Source organism: Myotis daubentonii, chromosome 19, assembly GCF_963259705.1.
Source record: "Myotis daubentonii chromosome 19, mMyoDau2.1, whole genome shotgun sequence".
Classification (NCBI taxonomy): domain Eukaryota; kingdom Metazoa; phylum Chordata; class Mammalia; order Chiroptera; family Vespertilionidae; genus Myotis; species Myotis daubentonii.
The window spans coordinates 14,611,316-14,632,269 of NC_081858.1; the positions used below are offsets into that span (position 1 = coordinate 14,611,316).

Consider the following 20,954-nt stretch of genomic DNA (forward strand, 5'->3'; position numbering starts at 1 on the left):
GCCAGGACCTCGCAGGCTTGAGGTGGGCCTGCCTTGCCCGTCATTTCTGCTGTCGCCACTGGCCTTGAATTTCCTGCCTGGACCAGCTGGGAGCCGAGGGCTCAGCTGTTTCCTGAGCTCACCGGGGCTCATCAGGTTGGATCTCTACCCTGTGGGTGCCCAACTCCCTGTCCTGTCCTGGTGGGGGTCAGCTCTAAACAGAACAGGCACATGGGAAGGGGTCTTCTTGCTGCCCACTCAGACGGCCCTGGGAAGGCTGCAGGCCCTGGTTTGGGTTTCGGGATTAGGGAAACCCGAGCACCATAGCATGTTGGGGCTGGGATTAGGTGAGCTCAGCTCTAAGATGCTTTGCTGGGCCCCATGGGGCCCACTCAGTGGCCTCTTTGCTGGCCTTGCAGGCACAGGTGCTTGGCCAAGGACCAGCATGTGCAGGGCTCCTGGGGTCCACAGTGGCAGTACAAGAAATCCAAGAGACTACTGGAAGCTGGGGTGGCAGATGGGGGAGGAGTGGGCACAGGGCAGAGCAGGCAGCAGGTCAGGCCTACTCAGAGCAGCTCTGCTGGGAAGTGCCCTGGACTGTCCTCCCACAGACGTTACTTCCAGGTCTGAAGGTTGGGCCCTGGCCATCCCGTGATCAACTGCATGTGGAACAGGAAGCAGCATCTGTAAGATAGGCCCTAACCCTCGTCCACCCTGTCCCTTCCCTGGGACATCACTCCTAAAGTCACTCAGCCCTGCCTGCCTAGTGGGGACCCCTGGGATGGGAATGGAGGGGAAGTGGCTCCCAGTCGGTTGTGAACAACTCGGGGAGGCAGGAGTGGCTCCTGGTGGCCACCCGAGTGCCCTGGCCTGGACCCTGATGTACTTTAAGAGGCAGACGCCAATGTGTGCACGTCCAGTGAGTGATGTGAGTACAGGGCACTGAGGCCATGCAAGGCGCCCCCTCAGCAGGGTGGCCCGAGCATCTGGAGCCTGAACAGAGTCCAGGGGGCTCAGTGATGTGGCCTGGAAGCCATGGGTCTCTCAAGATGGCACAGACCCTGTCTGACCGACTCAGGGTCAGCCTCTTGCAGGGTCCTGGGTCACTCTCACTGCAGCAGCTCTGCACCCAGTGGAGAGTGGTAGGTGAGGGGCTCAGGCCTGCGTCAGGCTGTGGAGGAGGCTGGGGCTCCAAGCTGCTGCCTGGGCTAGGTGATGTGAGGTGTGTAGCTGAGACGCTATGGGACAGGCCACCCCAGGGTCCTTGCGGGCTAGCTCGAACCTGAAGCTGCAGGCACAGACATCCTGAACCACAGGCACCGCCTGATGCGGACCTGTTTCTCATGGGGCAACTCTGCCTGCAAGGGCCCTTGGCTCAGCAAGGTGGGCACACCCTCAGCCAGGCCTCCCCACCCCCCCACCTCCCCGCCATGTTAAAGCATGGCTGAAGCACGCATGGGGGCGGGTGTTCCCCGCTACTGCCGAGAAAAGCTGGGGGTCTTGGCCGGGCTGTGAGATGCTGGGAAGACACCAGCAGCCTGTGGTTTGGAGGGGACCGCAGCCAAGCATCATGGCCACCTCCCCTGAGCTGATGTCCCCTTCTGCACCCCTGCAGTCAGCGCCCTCCTCCGGCAAGGCCCACCCCTCCCTTGCCTTGCCTATTTCAGTTTCCATCCAGCCCTCAAAAACTGCTGGTCACCCTCTTCTGTATACCTGCCTCCCGAGGGGCCATAGGAGTAGAGGACAGCACCTCAGGGCCGCTGGAGGTGCCTTACCCAGCTTCCGAGCTAAGGGTGAGGTCGGGAGGGGGTGGCTTGGCCCCTGAGCGCAGCCCCTCTCCCTCCCGTGTGGTTGTGCAATCTGAGCCATAAGCAGAAGTGTGCAGGAATCACCCAGGGTAATTGTAGGTTACACCAAACAATCTGAGGAATTAAAATCATATTTTCATTGCACCATAAAAACATGCAAAGGCGGCGGGAAGGCGGCCCTCAGGCCAGGTGGAGAGCACCTGGCCTGTGGCGCTCTGGCCCCTCCCTCATCCCTAGGAGGAGGGGACAGGGTAGGGGTAGGCCTAGAGAGGGGCCTCAGGCCATGATGTGAGCCTGGAGCCAAGCGGCATGCAAGACAGATGACACTGCTCAGTGCTCTTACTGAGACCCACATGCAGTGAGCCCTGGCTCAGGGAAGCAGCTGTCAGAACACCCTGCCCAGCTGGGACCCCAGAATCTGGTCCCCCGGCCCCACAGAGAAGTGTGTACATGTGGGAGTCCAGGTTCCTGGGCACCATGGCAGCAACTGCACACTGACACAGCACGTGGCTCAAAGGTGGCTCCGGCGATGGCCGAGGCCAGGCCCTTTGTGGCAGGCTTTCAGCTGGGCCAGGCCTCTGCCCACCATTTACCAGAAAGACGTGACCCCCATGCAGGGGAGCCAGCGGGCCTACAGTGCTTCAGGGCCATACAGGCAGCACCCCCATGAGCTGTTCCGAGCCCCACAGGACTGGACAGTGAGGCTGGTGGTACCCAGCACCATGGGTGCATTGCTCAATCCTAGGTCCGTGGTCGGCAAACTGCAGCTCGCGAGCCACATGCGGCTCTTTGGCCCCTTGAGTATGGCTCTTCCTAAGCCTTAGGAGTACCCTAATTAAGTTAATAACAATGTACCTACCTATATAGTTTAAAAAATTTGGCCCTCAAAATTAATTTCAATCGTTGTACTGTTGATATTTGGCTGTTGACTGATGAGTTTGCCGACCACTCTAGGTGATGGCACAGGCCAGACACAGCACGGAGTGGGCATTACAGACACGGCAGGTGCACCGGAGCAAGGTTGGTACTGCAGAAAGGGGTGTGTAGAGAAAACACCAGGGGCTGGGCATGTGGGAGCACCCTGGCAGCCAGTGATGGGCAATCCTGGCCCTCACCCCAGAGAGGTGCCCCGTGTGCACCAGAGCTCCCACTCAGGCAGCATCATGTCCATCATCACAAAAAGCAACAAGGCCATTTCAGGTCCCTCATTTCCCCGAGGCAGAGACCGATCCGGCTCAAGGAATCTGAGGCCCCTGCCTACAAGGGCCCCTCCTGCTGCCCTGGCAGCCGGGTTAGCTGACCTCTGCAGACCTCGCCTTTGCCTCCACGACAGGGGCACACCTCCTCCCCGTGGAGAGGCGGCCCTCGCAGGATCCAGCACGGGGCGCGCCGCCAGCCGTGCGTTAAATGGGACACGGCTGATCTCGCGCTGCACTTGTCGGGAGGGCCCGGCCCAGCCCAGCACTTGGCATCTTAATTGGGCGTCTGAGAGCTCCTGCACACGCTGCACACAGAGCCGAGGCTCCCGTAGGCCCATTAGGTGCAAAGACATTCCTTTGTTTGCTGACAAGCAGGGTCCCATCCAAGGCTCCCGGGCCGGCAGACTAAGTGATGTTTTCTTAAGAAAGACATGAGATTAACCGCCACTAAAGCCCCAGCACAATGCCAGGCCCTGCCCGGCGCTGTCGGCCTATCTCTCTGCGGTGACTGACAGGCACCATCAAGCCTCAATGTGCAGGATTAGCCGGAGCACAGCGCACAAGCTGACTTGGAGGCCACCATGAAAACGAATGAGGTGCCTGACATTCAGGGGACAGAAAGCCTCCAACCCCTGCCCACACCTGTCGCTGGGTCACACTGCTGGCAGGATGCTCACCTACCGGGAGCTCAGAGTACCTGTGAGCACAGAGGGTCCCGGGAGGGGTTCCCCTAGATCTATGCTGGGAGGAAGGGTCGGGATCATCCGAGGCACTGATGCTGGGAATGCAGGGATGCTACCCAGCTCCTGTCGCAGAACCATCTGGAAGCAGTTCCCAAATGATGAAGGGAGGTGATGGGGGGGGGGGGGTGACAGGCTGGTGGGGGCACATCGGGGGCACCACAGGCAGGGCACACTTCAGGAAAACACCCTCTTTATTTGCACTCCAGAAATACCAGGGGGGCTCAGACGTGGGCAGCCCACGGGGTGGGTTTCTGCGCAGGTCGTCATCATCTGGCATCGGGGGCCTGGCAGGGCCGGCCTGAGCAGGAGGGGCAACAGGGCAGGTGTGGGGGCTGACGTCCCACGGGAGCCATCCCTGCAGGGCACACGGGCAGTCCATCCAGACACGCCGCCCACGCCAGACACCTCCAGGGCTCTCCAGGCAGGGCGGAGGGTCGCCTGGGCTGGGCCTTCAGTGTCCTGCCAAAGATGGGGGTCAGCATGAGATGGCCACACCATCCCCGCATACCCGTGGCCACCACTCTCGTGCCCACATGCAGGGACCCTCTCAGGGCACATCTACCCTGGGATGAGTCACAGGGAGCTCTGTTCTGTGAAAAATACTCTGCGATGATAAAATTTTTATCATCTTTCAGGTGTGACACTCAGGTAAGAGTTTCCTCAGGTTCCCTGTGTTTGTATCGAAGGCAGCCCTGACTGGGGCACCCTGGTGGAGCAGGTGCCCCTGGAGAGGCCCTGAGCCACTGCCCATGGGACCCTCGGCCACTGCACGGCCCCTCAGGCTGAGGCTGGAGGATGTTGGGACTGAGAGATGAAAGGCTCTGACCACAGGCAGCCCTTAGGCAGGGGTCAGGGAGGGTCTCGCTAATGTCTTCCTCCTCAGAAGAGGGTTGGAGGCAGCAACGGCAGCCAGAGGCTTCCGGCCGCTGCCGGCCCCGCCTGGCTTTGCGAAGCTCTAGCAGAAGCAGCTGTGTGGCAGCAGCTGTGCGCAAGGCAGCATCTCCACCTTCTGGGCGAGAGAGAAACGAGCGGGTGCTGCTCTGCACGGAGCAGGACCGGAGAGAAAGTCCCGCTCCTCCTAGCCAGCAGCCCACTGAGCTCAGCCTGGGGGCACTTTCCACACCCAGTGTCCCACCTGGCACCGGCCACCTGAGATGGCTGCAAGCCCAGCCTCAGGGCACTTCCTGCCTGAGGGAGCAGCAGCAGCCAGGCCAGGGTCTGGGGCACCCTGGGGAGGTGGGGCCCTCAGTGGCCTCCTTTCCCATCCTTGTTTCTTTGGCTACTATGGCCTGTGAGGTGACCCAGCAGGTACAGCCTGCCACGCACCCTTCCCCCTTCCGTCACGGCTCTACCCTTACTTGGAGCCCGCCCCACACGTACCTGGATCCAAAGCCACGAAGGGCCTGGCTGTGGGGCAGCAGGGGTGCCGTGTGCCCTGGGCTTGGCAGGGATGGCGGCTTAACCTCAGCAGCCAGTCACGGTGGGGTCCAAGCCTGAGCGCTTGGAGATCCGCAGTTTGGTCACCTCCTCGGCACAGGTAGGGTGGATGCCCACGGTCCGCATCACCTGCGCGTAGGAGGCCCCACATCTACACGCGGGGGAGGGGCAGTGAGGCCGGGCAGGGAGACGTGCTCATGTTACCCTGTCCCCGGGAAGGCGGCACACAGGAGGGCACCTCAGAAGTCTTGGTCTTCTCACCCCCTCCCAACCCTGGCCCCCACCCTCTCTCCTCCAGCCAGCGGCCAGAAACACCTGCCAACACCTGTTGGACCCAGCCCATCTCCCTCCAAGAAAATGCCTGCAGTGGCCAAGCGGGTCCGCCTCAAGCCCGCCTCCCACCTGAGCCTCCCTCACTTGCTCCGGCCTGGCCCCCTGCCGCTCCCAGCCCACCAGACACAGCTCTACTTGGGCTGTGGCTCCGGCCAGTCCTGCTGTGGGCCCACTTCCTCAGTCTGCCTGAGCCCACTTTTTACTACCGCAGCCTGGACCTGCCCAGCCCCCCTCCCAGCCCGCTCTTCCGCTCGGCACCCGGCACTTAACACGCAAGTGCCGCCTGCATGCTCCCCACGCACTGTGCACTCTTTGGCACGTTGTGTGTGGGCACCCCACAGGGCACGCCCATCGCACAGCTCTTCTTATGTCTGTGCACACGCGTGCTGGAATGGCTAGCCGGTGGGAAGAGTCCCGCCACGAATGACTAGTGTGTTCATTTCACATGTGGACAGAGGGCCTTCCTCCCGACTGACGGAAACGTCACTCCGTCGCTCCACTGACCTGCTCAAAGCTTCAGCGTCTCCGCTGTGCGGACGCTGGGAAAGGACCTGGGGTTTCTTGGTATTTCAATTACATTTTAAAATCCTGATCGAGACACATCAGCTCTCCACTTATTTTTATGTTCTTTTCCTCTGAACTGCCTATTCATGTTCTCTGTCTGTCTATTGGATTCGTCCTGTAATCACTACTGTTGATTTCTAAGAGTTCTTTGCATAGGAAAGAAATCAGCCCTTTGCAGCTGCAGCATTATTGAAAAGGCTGCCGCATTTTAAAGAGTCTCCAGAAATTGTTCCAGCCGAGTGAGTCCTGGCAAAAGCATCCACAAGCCGGAGCATGGAGACGGCTCCATGGGAGAGCCATGGCTCTCTGTGTTCCAGCGGCCAGAGAGCTGGGCTGGAGCTGTGGAAGCCGGCCTGCCAGCACTCACACAGGTCAGTGGGCTGGCTTCCAGGGGGCACCCTCAGCTGTTCTCCTTGTACCCAGGGTGGACTGCCCTCCCCACAATGGGCTCTGGCAAGGCTCAGTAGAGCCTTGTACCAGGCAGATGGGCCTCCTTCCAAAGGTCATCTATGTAAGATGAATCCCGTGATTAAGGACCACAGACACATGTTCCAAGGATGTTACTCCAGTCCTGGACCCAGCCCTGCCCACCCTCCTCTCCTCCAAGGCCCAGCTCCCCTTCCCCTCCAGGGAGAACCTGACGCCACAACCCAGTGATCACCTGGACATGTGTGGGAAGGGCTAGGAGGGCAATGGTGGGCCTGAGGCTCGCTGCCCTATGACGGGTGCCCCACCTGAGGGCCCATGCTGCCCATGGGGAGGCTGAGGTGTCCCTGGGATGTCTGGACTAGACCCTCGCCTTTGCAGCCCTCCATCATCAGGTTTTCTGGGCATCGACCCTGCTCCTGGAACCTCCACACACCCCAAGCATCCGTGGGGATCCGGAAGCACATGTCTTCCTTTATGAGTCCAGCCCCTCCCCCCGCCCCCCGGCCTCTAGCAGGCCCACACCCAGCTGCCCAACCTCCTCACTGCCCTAGACAACCCCCTCATACCCAGAACCTCTGTCAGCAAAGGCTCCAGGCAGGGGCCCCACAGTGCACAGCCTGTGCCCAAGATCCAGATAATGGCTGGGGCTCCAGCAGATGAGTGCTTGCCCAGGGGGGCTGGTGCCCACAGGACACCTGAGGCTGAGACCTTGCTCATGACCACCTGGGTGCATTCTGAGTTAGACCCAAAGGGTGACCTCCCCCACCCAGGGCCAGCCAAGGACAGGATGCTCTCCTCTTGCTCCCCACACTGGCCATACACACTCAGTGTGGCCGGCTTCACAGGGTTTGGCTGGAGAAGAAAGCTGCCTCTTGTCTGGCTGAACCTGCCCCATCTGAGCAGACGTTCTGCTGAAAACACAGACAACACTACATAAAAGCAACGTCAACGCAGCGGACGTTCACTGTAGTGCTGCCAACAGTCGGAGGGACACCCGTCTGAGCATCGAGTAACAGCCGCATTCTTCCGGACTTACTTGATCCCCAGAGCAAATCCTTGAGTAACTTCACCTGCGTTGGGGCCCAGGAAGTGCAGGCCCAGCACCGGCTTTGGGGGCTTCTGCAGGCACACCATCTGAAAGCCACATTGCCAGCTGCCATCTGCTGGAGGTGGGACCTGGGCTGCATGTGGACCACCCCCCAGTGTATGTGTGGCCATGGGGGGCTCCCCCACCCCCGGGGCCCACTCTTTCCCTCTCTCTCACCCCCTGGCATGCCCCGACTGGGCCCTCGAGGACACGCACCTTTATGTAACACTGGGACGCGTCCCGTTCAGCCACTGTGAACTCGAGCGGCTTATAGTAGGCGTGATAAACCTGGCGACAAGATACCGATTCCTGGAGTCAGTGGCTGCAGCCAACCAAGCCCCCTGGACATTTGCCAGCTCTGACAGGCTGTGTGAACACAGCAGGGACTTGGGATCGCCCACTTGGTTGTGGTCTGGGGCCAGGACATGGCTGGCTGGCCTTGAAGAGCACCCCTCTCGCCCACGCACAGGCAGTCAATGACCAGAGCCACCCTGCAGGGCAGACCTCGCCCATTCAGGCCGAGATCCCCATGAACCACAGCAGCAGAGCAGGCGCCAGGTTAGCGCCACCCGCTGTGACTGGTCACTGAGCCCAAAGCTCAGCACAGGGCATGGGAACTGCCCAGGAGTGCAGTCTGAGCGGACGCTGCGGAGTGACCGGGTGACAGGCAGTGGGAGACAGGAGCCGGTTAGCGGGTGGCCATCTGGCCTCCCTCAGGCACCCTGGGGCTTGGTGGGCCCTCACTGAGCAGGGAGGAGGGGGCAGGCGCAGAGGGCCCCCAGCCCACACCGGAGCTGTCGGACAAAGGCTTTCAGCACCCGAGAAGGGACCGACAGCGCATTCAGGGCTGCGGCCGAGTAAAAAATGAGCAGGGCCCTCACATGTGTTGCACAGCCATTATTAATTAATGGAGCTTCAGAGAATATTGTTCTAACTAAGACAGAATTGTAAAAAAAACAAACAAAGGGTATTTGGCCATTCAACATTGTGAAACATAAAACAACATTATAAAATGCCATGAACATATGTCCCAGTGTACTTGCGATGAATCAAACAAAAATAGCAAATAAAGTGCTGAGGGGAAGGCCGGCCTGTCAAGCCTGGCCTGTTGATGGAGGGGACTGGGGCACTGGGGCAAGGGGCAGGCCCTGGAGTCCAGTGACTTATTCCCAGAGGGCACCAAGCCCTGCTGTGGTGACCACATGGGGTCTGGTTTCTAATCGGTCCGCCTGCAGGCTGCTACAGCAAGAGGAAGCCACACTGAAGGCTTCCAGCATCCAAAGTCTCTCCACATCCTGCCAGGCTGCCTGGGCACGCGCTGTGCACCCCCCAGGCACAGCTGGCCGGTCGGAGCAGACCCCAGAAGCAGCCTTGTCTGCTGAAAGCCCTGCCTCTGGGCTGAAAGGCCGAGTCTGGGCTGTCAGGGGCCTGCGGGAACTAGGAGGGTCTTGGAAGAGGAGCAGAGGCAGAAGCTGGCATGGGGCTGGGTGGGGTGAGGGGTCACAGACTGCAGGAACCACAGGGGAGTTGGGGAGTCACAGAAAGTTGAGGTACCTGGGGGCAGGCCAGGCTGGGACAGGAGAATAGGGGACGAGGGTTAGAGGTCAGAGTGCAGGAGAAGACTTTCCAGGTCTAGGGAGACATGTGCCCCTGTAAGGTGGCCATACCCAAAGCTCCCAAGGCCACCCTCTAACACTCCCATTCACATGTCCCTTCCAGCCACCTCACAGCCTCACAGCCATGGCTCTGGGCCCCACCTGCTCCTGCCCTGCAAAGATGCAGTCCTGGGATGCAGGAAAGCCAGCACTCCTGCTCACCAGCTGGGCCTCTCGGGGAGGTGGTGTCAGAGGGCACGGGTGTCACACAGGTGTCACGTTGTGGCAGCCCCTTCTGCTTGGGGCCCTGACTTACCTCCACATGCTCCTTTCCGTGGCGTGCCACAGCCGCCTCCTCGGACAGCCCCACACAGCCATATTCCAGCGGGGTGAACACTGTGGTGGGGACCTGGAAAGACACACCCTTAGGGACCCAAGATTGAAGATTCTCACCGGGCCAAGTCATCAGACATGCTGGCCGGACGGCCACAAGCAGTGGGAAGACTCACTCACTTATTCCTGGGCCTTACCCACAGAGCTAAACTTCACACATATATGCACGCACACACACACACACACACGTGCGCGCGCACACTAACATACACCCACCCATTGATGTACACACACACACACACACACAGACATGCACCCACCCATTGATGTACACACACACGCGCGCGCATGCAGTTGTGTACATATACACCCATATGCATGCACATATGCACAGACATGCACAAAATGCAGACATATATACACATAGACATGTATGTACTCACACCACACACCCACATGCACATACACAGACGTGCACATACATGCACCCCACATATAGACATGCACACATACCCTCACACTCCAGGCTGAAGTTAGCCTGTGAAGAGCAGTGAGCACTCACATTGTCATAGTCCATCAGGTCTGAGGACTGGCCGCACAGCCTCTGGGCCAGGAGCCTCCCTGCCAGGATAGCTGTGGGTGTCAGCTCGGGCCGCCCCTGACGAGGAAGGAGAGGTGTGCAGTGAGTTCGGCATGTCTTGTCAGGGAGTCTGTGCGTCGCCCTCCACCTTCCTAGTGAGGTGTCTCCCTTTCAGAAACTCCCGAACGCTGTTTGCTGCAGGCCCTCCGCAGGTCTGTGGTTCTCTCTTCACTCCCTCTGTGCTGCTCTGGGTGGTCACACCTTCCCCGGCAGAGCGGTGAGCTGCCAATGAGCCTGCCAGGCTCCCTTGCGGCTTCTACCTGCACCCCTTCTTCATGTCAGTGACCTTGCAGAGCTGAGCCCACAACAAAGCTCAAAAGGGATCCTGCTGCCACTCATTCAGAGAGCTGGGATTCTGGCTAAACGGGCCTGGAAGCATTCTGTGTGCCCCTGACAGCTCATCACAGCCCATTACAAACCCAAAATGAAAACACGGCTCTGCTGGGGACCCCTCTGTCCTAGTGTGTGTCCTGCGGGGGGTGGGGGGTGGGGGGACACAGCCCCCAGCGTTCCTGCACGGGTAGGCCTGGGACAGGCTGCCAATCACCTCTGCAGCAGCAGGAAATGCAGATGTTGTTTGACATTCCAGAAATGAATGGAGATCCACAGAGATAACTCGGGAGAGCGGGCTGTGCATTCCACCGAGCCTGGCTAGTTGCGGAAACCTCCAGGCGCACGCTCACAATATCGCACTAAACAATGGCTCCCCCCCAACCCGGACCATTGCGGTGTTAACCCTTGTGCCTGCTCAGAATGACCTTTCCAAGTAAGCGAATTTAATATCTGAATAAACAATGCCTTGTGTGTGCCGCATGTTCCTGGCCACATGGTCTGAAACAGCGGTCGCTAATCGGTGGTCTGCGGACCACTGGTGGTCCGTGAGGTCCAAAAGGTTGGCGACCGCTGGTCTAAAATATTACAGTTTCTGCTGTGTTAGCACAAGCCCTGCAGCGGATGGAACGCCAACTCACTCAGCTCCCGGGTGCGTAGAGAGCGCGTCCTATTCGAACTGGGCTCTCTCCCAAGACCATGATGCTATCTCAGGGCACAGCTCACAGGGTGGACACCAGCAGCGAATGCCACTTCCAGGCCTCAGAGATCACACTGAGCAATGGCTGCTGGCTATGCCGGCTGGGTCCACGGGACACTTGAGTACACGTACAGCCACTCACTTCCGTTCACACAACAGGACGATTAGGTGGTCAAAGGTGACCCGGAGGGGAACTGACCAGAGCTCTGGCCACACACCCCCGCTGAGCTGTCCCCCAAGACCCATGCCAGAAGGGAAAACTGGCCCTTCAGGAACCACGGGAAGGCCGGGCCTTGCATGTACCTGCCCTGGCCTGTCTCCATGTGCCCAAGCTCTCCCGAAGGCCCCCAAATATCATGACCACAGCAGAGGCTGGCAGGTGAGGCTGAGGGAAGGATGGTCCCACAGCATCAGTGACAACTGCCACCTGTGTCCTCTCAGCTCCAGTATGCCCCACCTAGCAATCCACTCACCTTAGATACTGGCTCCCCTACCCCTAGGCATTTCCCAAAGTGGGTTCCCTGGTGTACCTGGGCACAAGCATCTTCATTCAGCTTCCTTGTGCCTTTTCTAGCTCTTCTCCAGCCCAGGGTTCCCTCACCACCCCCCACTTAGGTCTCTCCTGACCCAGTAACTAAGCATCTTCATTTATTTGTCACCTGTGACCACTACCAAAATGTTGCCTCTTTGAGGCCTGGGATTTTATCTGTTCCTGCAGTGGCCCCAGAACCCAGAAAAGTGCTTGGTACCAGAACAATGGGCACTCAGTCAGTACATGAGGAATGAATGTAAATTAGCATATCATTGTGGGTTTAATAGCCCTCCCCCGCCCCAATTCACCTCGGCTTGGAACCTCAAAATGTGGCCTTATTGGGAAATAAAGGTCTTTGCAGATATGATTAAGGTGAGATGGAGATGAGTTCATACTGGATTAGGGTGGGCCCTAAATCCAATGAGAGGGTCCTGCCAAGAGACGAACAATAGCACAGCCGCCTGGAGGAGACGGTCACGTGAGACAGAGATTGCAGAGCTGCAGCTCCGAGCCTGGGCCGTCGGGGCCATCAGATGCTAGAAAGGTCCTTCCCCCAGAGGCTTCGGAGGTGAGACTTCAGACCTCCAGCCTCCAGCATTAGAGAAAGTCAGCTTCTATCGTTCTAAGCCACCCAGTTTGCGGTGATTTGTGATGGCAGCCCTGGGAAACTGACATACATGTCAATGATGCCAGCAGGTCTCAAGGCCAGGAGGATGCTGGGGTCTGGGTGCCTGGTGCCCCTCTCAGTTCCCTTTGACCAGGAACTCTCCTGAGCCACTTCCTCAGTATGTGCTGCACACGTGTGGGGCAGGCCGACTGCAACTGAGGCTTTTGGGGGAGCAGGGGCCCCACAACTGACCAGCTGTAGGTCTTGCTAGGAGCCTGTGAGGGGAGAGGGCTTCCACCAGGGACTCGAAGGTGGTGTGCACCCTCCTTTCCAGGGGAGGGAACAGGCAGGCCTGAGTGGGGCTGGGTCCACACCCTGTCAGGCTCCAGCGCCCTCAGGCCCTGCCCGTCTACCAGTCCAGGGAGAGTACTGACCTGCCCAGAGATGAGAGCGTAAACTGAGGCAAGGAGGTCAGACCCAGTGCTCTGGGGCCAACATGGCAGCATTTCCAGTGCCTGTACCTCTGCCCACGTGCGGGGAGGTTGAGGCGGCCACTGCAGTGAACAGGTGCCATTGCCTCAGAGCTGACGCAGCAGTTTGCAATAGGAATCTACTAACGGTCCTCCAAGCCGTCCCCACCTGCCCTCCATGGCAAGGAAGAGCATTCGAGAGAGCAGAGGCTGATGCCCAATTCCTCCCAGAACTCAAGTCTAATGGCACCTGGGACTTGGCCCAGAGCCTCTGTCAGCCATGTGTTTCCCCAAGGCCTGGCCAGGGTAGGTGGCCAGGGTGGGCGATCGGGGGCGGGGGGGGGGGTCAGGCATCAGGCACTAGCCATACCTCCGCTGTGTCTCCAATGGCATAGATATGGGGGACGGAGGTGGCTTCCTGGGCATCAACCAGGATCTTCTGACTCTCAGGATTGGTGTTCACTCCAGCCTTCTCCAAATTCAGATTTCTGGTTTCTGGAACTCGCCCTGAAGGAAAGAAAGAGCAGTTTATTTATTGCAGTTTTCTTTAGCAGTTCTGACCAAGATCCCTTGGTTTATTTGAAACACTTTACCTACTTTAGAATTGGTAAAACATCAAACACAAACATTGTCAGGGACTCCTGGCCCCACAGGCCTCAAACACACACACACACACACACACACACACACACACACACACACACACACACCTTCCATTTGCACAAAGAATCAATGGAAGGATGAGGCAGGACCAGCAGAAACAGTGGGCCTCAGAAAGGGAGGAAGCAGGGGGAAGGGACAGAGACAGGAATAGGATTTCTCTAAACACATCCTGTGATACAGTTTTGTTTTCTTAATCGTATATATGATTACATATTTAAAAATAAATTTAAATTTAAAATGGGGAAAAAATCCCTATGACTTATAAATAACCCGAAACCAAGGGGCCTGAGTGTGTATGAAGCTGGTAACAGCAATAGAAAGATGCTTTGTTCAAAAACTGAAGGAACCAACATTTTAACTGAATATCCTCAGAGGGTTATGTCCTAACAATAAGTAAATCTGCAAACAGATCTGGGGTGTTGCAGAGAACAGTTAAAACCTCGTAATGTTAAATTTGAAATTCATTTTTTTTTTAATATAAAGTTCCTGGTTCTCATCACAGAAAGGTCTAGAAGCAGTGAGGACCCAAGGGCACTGTGCATCGAGACTGATCACTAAGCCTCCGCCATGAAGGGGCCGGGATCGGGGCGCAGCCCACTCCAGGCCTGGGTGCCCTGGACATGGCAGAGCAGCCACAGGCACGATGTGACAGGGCCATGCAGCTGGTAAAGACATCACGTCCCCCGGAAAGACACGGACTGTGTACACCCAGGCCCCTCACAGAAGCTGGGGCTCCTGTCCTGCACGTGCATTTTCCACTCAGGTCTCTAAGGAGCCCATGGGCCTCAGGTGAGCTGACGGCCTTAAGTCCCCATATGGCCCTTCCCGGCGTGGACTGACCCCTTTCCACTCTCTGTGACCCCTGGGCCCCCCATGCTCCTCCTGACGGGTCGGACTGGGGCAAGGACAGCACTTCATGGGGATTTTATGCTCCTATCCTGCCATCAGACTGTTTGAGTGGGTAAGCTGTGGCCTTGCGTCCCAGGTGCCACAGGAAGGGGAGCCAGCCCTGAGCAAGCAGCGAGAACGCACAAACCCACACGCTGCTCAGGGTCTCAGGACAGGCCCCACGGCCGCTCTAGGGGGCTAGAAGGCGGTTCTTGCGGCGGCTCCATGCTGCAGACCTCAGCTCCCCCACTTCTGTGTGTCATGACCTGCCCAGCAGACAGCCCCAGCTTTGAGAGAAGACCTGCGCCAAGGGGCAAAGCACACCACACCCACCCCTGGTGCAGTCAGCTTGGTTAATCCTGCTCTTGGGTGCAGAGCCAGGAGGGGCAGGGACAGTGGTCCCGGGGTGCTGGCGCAGCTGCCTCCCTGCCAGGCTCCACAAGCTACAGCCTGGGCGTCATCACGGCGGAGCTGTCAGCCCGGATCCCTTTTTCCCTCATCTAGTCGATGTGGCCTCACTGAGCAGGAAGTGGCAAAGGCAGCTCTTCCTGCCCGACCCTTGGAGGGTAGTGGGCAGCTCATGGCCCCCAGAGGCTCAGGGTGATCCCCTAATGACAAAAATTAATGATTTCTAAGGCATAGTTCCCACAACGTGCAGTGGCTCAGACACACAAGAGGTCGGGTAGCGGGTGGTGCCAATCTGAACATCTGGAGGGCCAAGCCGTGTGAAAGGGAAACCTCATCTCCAGCTGCTCTCTTGAAGCGGGAAGTCAAAACAGAGACTTGGCTAAGCCGCGCTTCTCAAGTTCATGGGGAACCGGCTCCAGCCTCTTCACTCCGCTTGGCCACAGGAATCGGGTGCCAGGCAGGCTGGCACCCATCACCAATCAGGCCAGACATAGGCAACAAGAGGCTCCGAGGTCCCTGCCTTCTGACGGCACCAGAGTGGTATGAATGGAGACCCGTGAGAATGCAGAGCGGGACATGCCACCGCAGCCAGTGTCCTGCCCTGGACAAGATGGCCTGGGGGGGCCAGGCCTGACTCCCAAGTAAGGGAGATTGGTTTTTTGGAACCAGCGGGCACCCAGGAGCCCTCGTGCATTTGGGAAGGGACTGGGACATGCTGTGCCTCAGTGAGGAAGGAGCTGGGCCCCATGGGCAGAACTGGAGGGGGTTGGCTGGGTGGGACAAGGGTCCCTGCAGGCAGAGAGCTCCTAGCTCAGCCCGCTGGTTCTTCCCCAGGCCCCCAGTTCTGCGGAACACAGCATTCAGCAGCTCACCATGCCCACCGCTTCCTGCAGATTACTGGGGGCTGGGGCAAGCCAGTGCCCCAGACCCACTTGCTCTGATGCTGACCACGCTGTACCCGAACTCTCTCCTGCACTGTTGCCTGGCCAGTCACAGGAGACCAAGAGCATTTCCTCACATACCTCGTGGTAACCATGGTAACTACACACCTTGCAGATGCCAGCAAACCACATCTGAGGTCCTGAAGAAAATACAATATCCCCCCATTCACGGACGTGATACATTCCACCACCCCCAGTGGATGCTTAAAACCGTGGATTGTACTGAAACTCATACTTTTTCTTCTTATACATCAGCACTTTTCAACCTTTTTCATCTCATGGCGCACATAAACTAATGACTAAAATTCAGTGGCACATCAAAAAATATCTTTTTTGCCAATCTGACCAAAAAAATAGGTATAATTTTGATTCACTCACACTGGACGGCTATTGTTATATTGACTATTGTCGTTTTTTCGTTTGACAATCTAAGGGAAAACACGTTAGAGCCCCTGGCTAGTCAGGTATTGCATGTTTTAGAAGTTCTTGCGGCACACCGGTTGAAAGTCGCTGTTATACATGCATGCCTTTTCACTTAAAGGAAGCACTTTATGGCTTCTCGTTGGCATATTCTAACCGTCAGTGTTACCACTCTTCTGCTTTGGGCCGTTACTAAGTAAAATAAGGGTTATTTAAACGCAAGCACTGTAATACCTCGGCAACTGATCTGATAACAGAGATGGCTACTAAGTGACTAATGGGGGGAGGCAGATACAGCGTGGGGACCCTGGACAAAGGGATGATTCAGTCCCAGGATGGAGTGGAGTCATGCAAGATTTCATCCCTCTACTCAGAACAGCATGCAATTTAAAACGTATGCACTGTTTATTTCTGGAACCTTCACTTAAATTTTTGGACTTCAGTGGACTGTGGGTAACTGAAATAGCAGAAGGTAAAACCATGCCTAACAGGGGACTACTATATAGATAAGTTTAAAAGTTTAACAAATGCATGAATCAGGTTGCCTCTATAGTCCATTTTGAAGCCAGAATTTTTAGGACCCCCGGAGGCCCAGAGGGGGGAGAATGGGTGCCATGGTGGAACCCAGCGGCTGGCCACACAAGCAGGGTGGCTCCACCACATGGACAATGCCCAGCCTAGGCCCAGGCTGTACATAAATGGCACAAAGCAAGATGCAGGCAAGTCATCTCCTTGACCATTTTCCTTTGATCTTATGCAGAAATAAAGGTACTACTCTGGCCAGTATGGCTATTAATTGGTTGGAGCATCGTCCCGTAAACCAAAAAGTTGCAAGTTTGATCCCTGGTTCGGCTGTGTATGGGAAGGCAATTGATTGATGTTTCTTTCTCACATCAATGTTTCTCTCTCTCCCTTCCCCTCTCTTTAAAATCAATAAGCATGTCCTCTGGTGAAGATTAAAAAAATAAAGATACCACTCCTCAAAGGATTTGGGGGAAGAGGGGAGCCCCCACCATGCCCCAGGCTGCATCACCCTGCATGTCACACACAATACTCCCCCCCCAATACTCCTGCTCCGCCCCATATAGAATCTCTCCCCCTTCAGCCTGGGCTCTTGGCACCAGCTTGGGTCCAAGTATCGCTGAATGGTTCCCTTGGTGGGACTCCTGGAGGCTCCCAAGTCTCTGCTCCCTGGACACCATGGGGCTGGAGATGGCGATCTGTCCACATGTCAGTTTAGATCCTTGGGGCAGGTCCTCAGAAGAGGGCCACGGGCCAGGTGGGGCCCGGCAGACGCCGCACCCCCATGGCTCCTTCTTGGGCTCTGCTCCTTCCCAAAGGGGGGGTTGAGGGCTCAGCGCTCTCAGTGCTGATCTTTACTAGCAAACTTATTTTTTGGCCTCGCATTTACTCTATTTCCTCTTGCGAATTGTCAGTTCCTGCCTTTTCTCATTCACTTACAGACATTTTCATGACTTTCTTGCCTTGTAAGAGCTTCTTAGGGAATACACGTATGATACTCTGCCGTGTTACAGCAAACAATGAGAACATTAAAATTCCAGGTACAAACAGATGTTCTCTCTTCCTCCTCAGAGGCCACAACCATCTGCATAAATATTTGAATGGGCCCCACACCGCTCTGCCCTCACCAGGCCCGGCCTTGCCCATTGGCTGGTCCCTCTGGAGGACCATGTGACCACTGTCTCTGAGGAGAAACAGTCCCTCCTTCCCAGCACCCACCACCCAGGGCCCCAAAGTGGTGGCAGAATCAGCATTCAGCCCAGATGTTCTTGGTACAACCGGACTGGGCCAGCCCTCCTCTGATGCCACAGCTGCTGCTGCTCACTGGCCGCCACACCACGCAGCCGCTGAGAAGCCAAGTCTGAGAACCCCAAGAACCGCTGGTCAATTACTCCTTGCTCTGCCGGGCACTGGGGCGCAGATAACTGGGCACAGGCAGCTTCACGTGCCTCTTCCATCCATTACGGGAAGACGGGCATTCCCTCCGATTTCACGCCTGCCTGGAGCACATGTTCTGACGAGTGAAGGGCAATCCGTGTAACGAGGTAAGATTTAAGTGCCAGCAGGGGTATGACAGGGCGAGTGAGGGCTGTGATCAGAGAGATGCAGCAAGGATTTGCAGGAAGCAGCTGGAGGCTCAGTGCCGGGAGCTCGGGAGTCTAGGCGGCTGGACAGGCAGCGTGGGCGAGGGCCCGGAAGCAGCTTAACACATAGGCTCATTGACGGCCCCCACCAGCGACCCTCCTGAGGTGCACGTGGACCCCCAGAGCTGGCCACTCCCCCCTGGCCAGCCCTGTGCAGCACCTCGAACCAGGCACAAATGGGAACTCACACCTTCGGAATCTCTAGTTGGATTTTCGGAGCCTTAGTTTTCAAAAATGCATTATATATGTTTTGTCCTCCTTCAGACTTGAGGGGAAATGATAAAAACAGCAAAGGGCTTCTTTTATTTTCTCAAATGGCCCCTTCTCAGTGAGTCCCAGGCGCATCCACAGCTGCAAGCCCGCCGGGGACAGAGAGCTGCTATCCTGCTGGCCTCGGCATCCCAGGCAGGGCTCCATGTTTGTTGAATGAATGAGTGAGGTCCTGGACCTCAGTGTGACCTGAGGTGGGCTGCTGGTTGGGACCACCAGCATCCACCAGGGCCTCCTAGGCCATCATGAGGGAGCCTCTTACCTGGAAGGCTCCTTGGACAAGCGGGGCGAGCTTGCCCCTTGGGGCGCACATGTCTGTTGGCCAGAGTCCAACTGGAAGACCATGTGTGGGTCTCTCCTGACTAAGCCTGTATGCCAGCACGGGCATCGCATAAAAAAGCCACGCTGGCCCTGCAGTCAGCCATGGACTCTGCAATCTCCAGCTCAGTCCCAGCTACAGCCGGGTCCAAGGGACCCCCGGAAGGAACGTGCTCCCTGGCAGGCGGCAATTAGAGTTGTAACAGTTAGAGATGTAATTCTCCCGCTGTTGGCTGCTCCGAGTGCCACTTGCAGAGTTGAGACTGTGCACATTAATGTGGTGCCCATTTATCTCTAGAACTTTCACTAAGGTGTTTTTTTTTTTTTCTTTCCTTTTTTCCTAATTGGTTTCTGCTAAGTTCTAACCATAGATCCTGGATTTGACTTGGGTAAGAGACACCATCTGATCCCTGTGAGCACCGCGGCTGGGTGGCTCTGGTGGCTCTGGTGGCTGTGGGGGGCACGGTGACCCTGGACACAAGAAGCTGGCTTGCAGACCTGGCACAGCTCTCCATCCTGGCTGGTGGCTCATCCCAAGCAGAGGGCATGAGGCCAGTCTGGGAGCACAGGGCACTGTTTTCCCGCTGCCCCTCTCCTGGCTTCTGCCCCTGCAAGCCGGGGCGGAGGGAAATGAAGGTCACGGCCGATGGCGCTGCTTCAGGAGCGGTGGTGACTGCCGGCCACACGGTGTGGTAGGGAAGCCCGTGGCCACTCCCCTGGGCCTGTGAAAGTGCCGATAGGCATGCGCTCCATAAATGTCTTCTTTTCCTCCAAAAAGAAAGCACAGACACAGCAGATTTGGGTCTCTCTTGATGTCAGTAATTACAAACTTGACATGTGCACTGACCTAAAAGGCATTAGAATATCAGAAGAAGAGTAGTTCATTCTTTAAGGCCAGCGGCTCCACCTTGAGAGAGGGAGGGGCGGGGGGGCACTGGGTGAATCGAGGTGTCTGTCACAGAGCAGTCTTCTGTGTGTGACCTGTCACAGCCAGGCCACCGCAGAGTCCCCTCTGGGAAGGAGACAGCCACACGCGTGCTTTCCTGTAGCCATAGCAAGATGCGGTCCCAGAGAACAGGCCTGGTGGCCTTGGACCCGAGCCTCTCCAATCCAGGTTGCATCCCTGGTCAGGCCACAAGCTCGTCCCCAACATCTATGACCTTGAGGAGCCGGAGCCCTGGACTGACTTGGAGCACTCCCACCCATGAATCCCCAGCCCTGGGGCTCAGTTCTGTTGTGCATCCTGCCCCCTCTCCTGCTGCCTGGCACCGTGGGGGAAATTCCTCAGGGACTTTGGGAGCCGTGTGTGTGGTGTGGCAGCGCCATCCGATGAGCACAGGTGAGCACGGACAGCTACCATGTGCCCTGGAACACGATCCCGGGGGCAGAGGGAGAAGAGCTCCAGGCCAAAGTCCACCCTGGACAGATGTGCTTCCCTCCCTGGGCGTGGTGGACCCCCATCATGGCTCCCTGGGCACACCTCCTGTGCCCCTGGCCATGGTCCAGTACACAGGCTGTGTGGGTGGGCTATACGCAAGAGCGGCTCGTGGTGGGCGCCTCAATGTGGTGGTTGATGGAAGTGGGAACGCTGGCCCCCAGTGCCTCAGCGCCAGGGCCTGCTGGCTCCTTTTACACCCCCTTAGCGGCTCAGAGTGACCTAACGAGGACAACCACAGCTCTTCTGCTGGTATGAAGCCTGAGAAAAGGAAATGGCTTCAGGGCTGATTCCCCAGGTCCCACCCAGGAGACCCTGGGGGCTCCCGAGGCAGGTCTGGAACAGCCCTCCCAGCACTGTGGGCGCTGAGAACACGGCCATCTGGCTCTTCCAACAGTGAGCAGAATGCCCAGGGCCCGGGATGGATGTGCCAAAGCCTTCATCCTTCCCTCGAGTGAAGGACAGCATCTTCCCAAGAGGCTGGAGATGCTGAGGGGCAGGGGTTTCGGCTTGTGGCTTTCCAGGCTGCGGTCCAAACCCCTTTCGCCCGCACTTTGAAACAAAACCTAAGCTAAACTAAAGCTGACCACCAGCCTAGAAGCACTGACGCTCGAAGTGTCCACTCCTGACAACTCGTCCTGCTCCTGCTCCCCCAGACAG

The 20,954-nt window shown here is 57.4% G+C and overlaps 1 protein-coding gene across 2 annotated transcripts in view; it reads right to left on the reverse strand.

The window, feature by feature from the left end:
- Positions 1-3,902: 3,902 nt before the first annotated feature.
- TXNRD2 (thioredoxin reductase 2) overlaps positions 3,903-20,954 on the reverse strand; it is a 45,080-nt gene continuing 28,028 nt past the window's right edge. For both annotated transcript variants that reach the window (XM_059676228.1, XM_059676229.1), the window contains exons 12-18: positions 13,157-13,293; positions 10,070-10,165; positions 9,491-9,583; positions 7,796-7,867; positions 7,529-7,626; positions 5,110-5,317; positions 3,903-4,188 (exon numbers count right to left, since the gene is read on the reverse strand). In XM_059676228.1, coding sequence (XP_059532211.1) covers positions 5,194-5,317; positions 7,529-7,626; positions 7,796-7,867; positions 9,491-9,583; positions 10,070-10,165; positions 13,157-13,293 — 620 coding nt within the window. In that variant the 3' untranslated portion in view covers positions 3,903-4,188; positions 5,110-5,193. The remainder of the gene's footprint in view (positions 4,189-5,109; positions 5,318-7,528; positions 7,627-7,795; positions 7,868-9,490; positions 9,584-10,069; positions 10,166-13,156; positions 13,294-20,954) is intronic.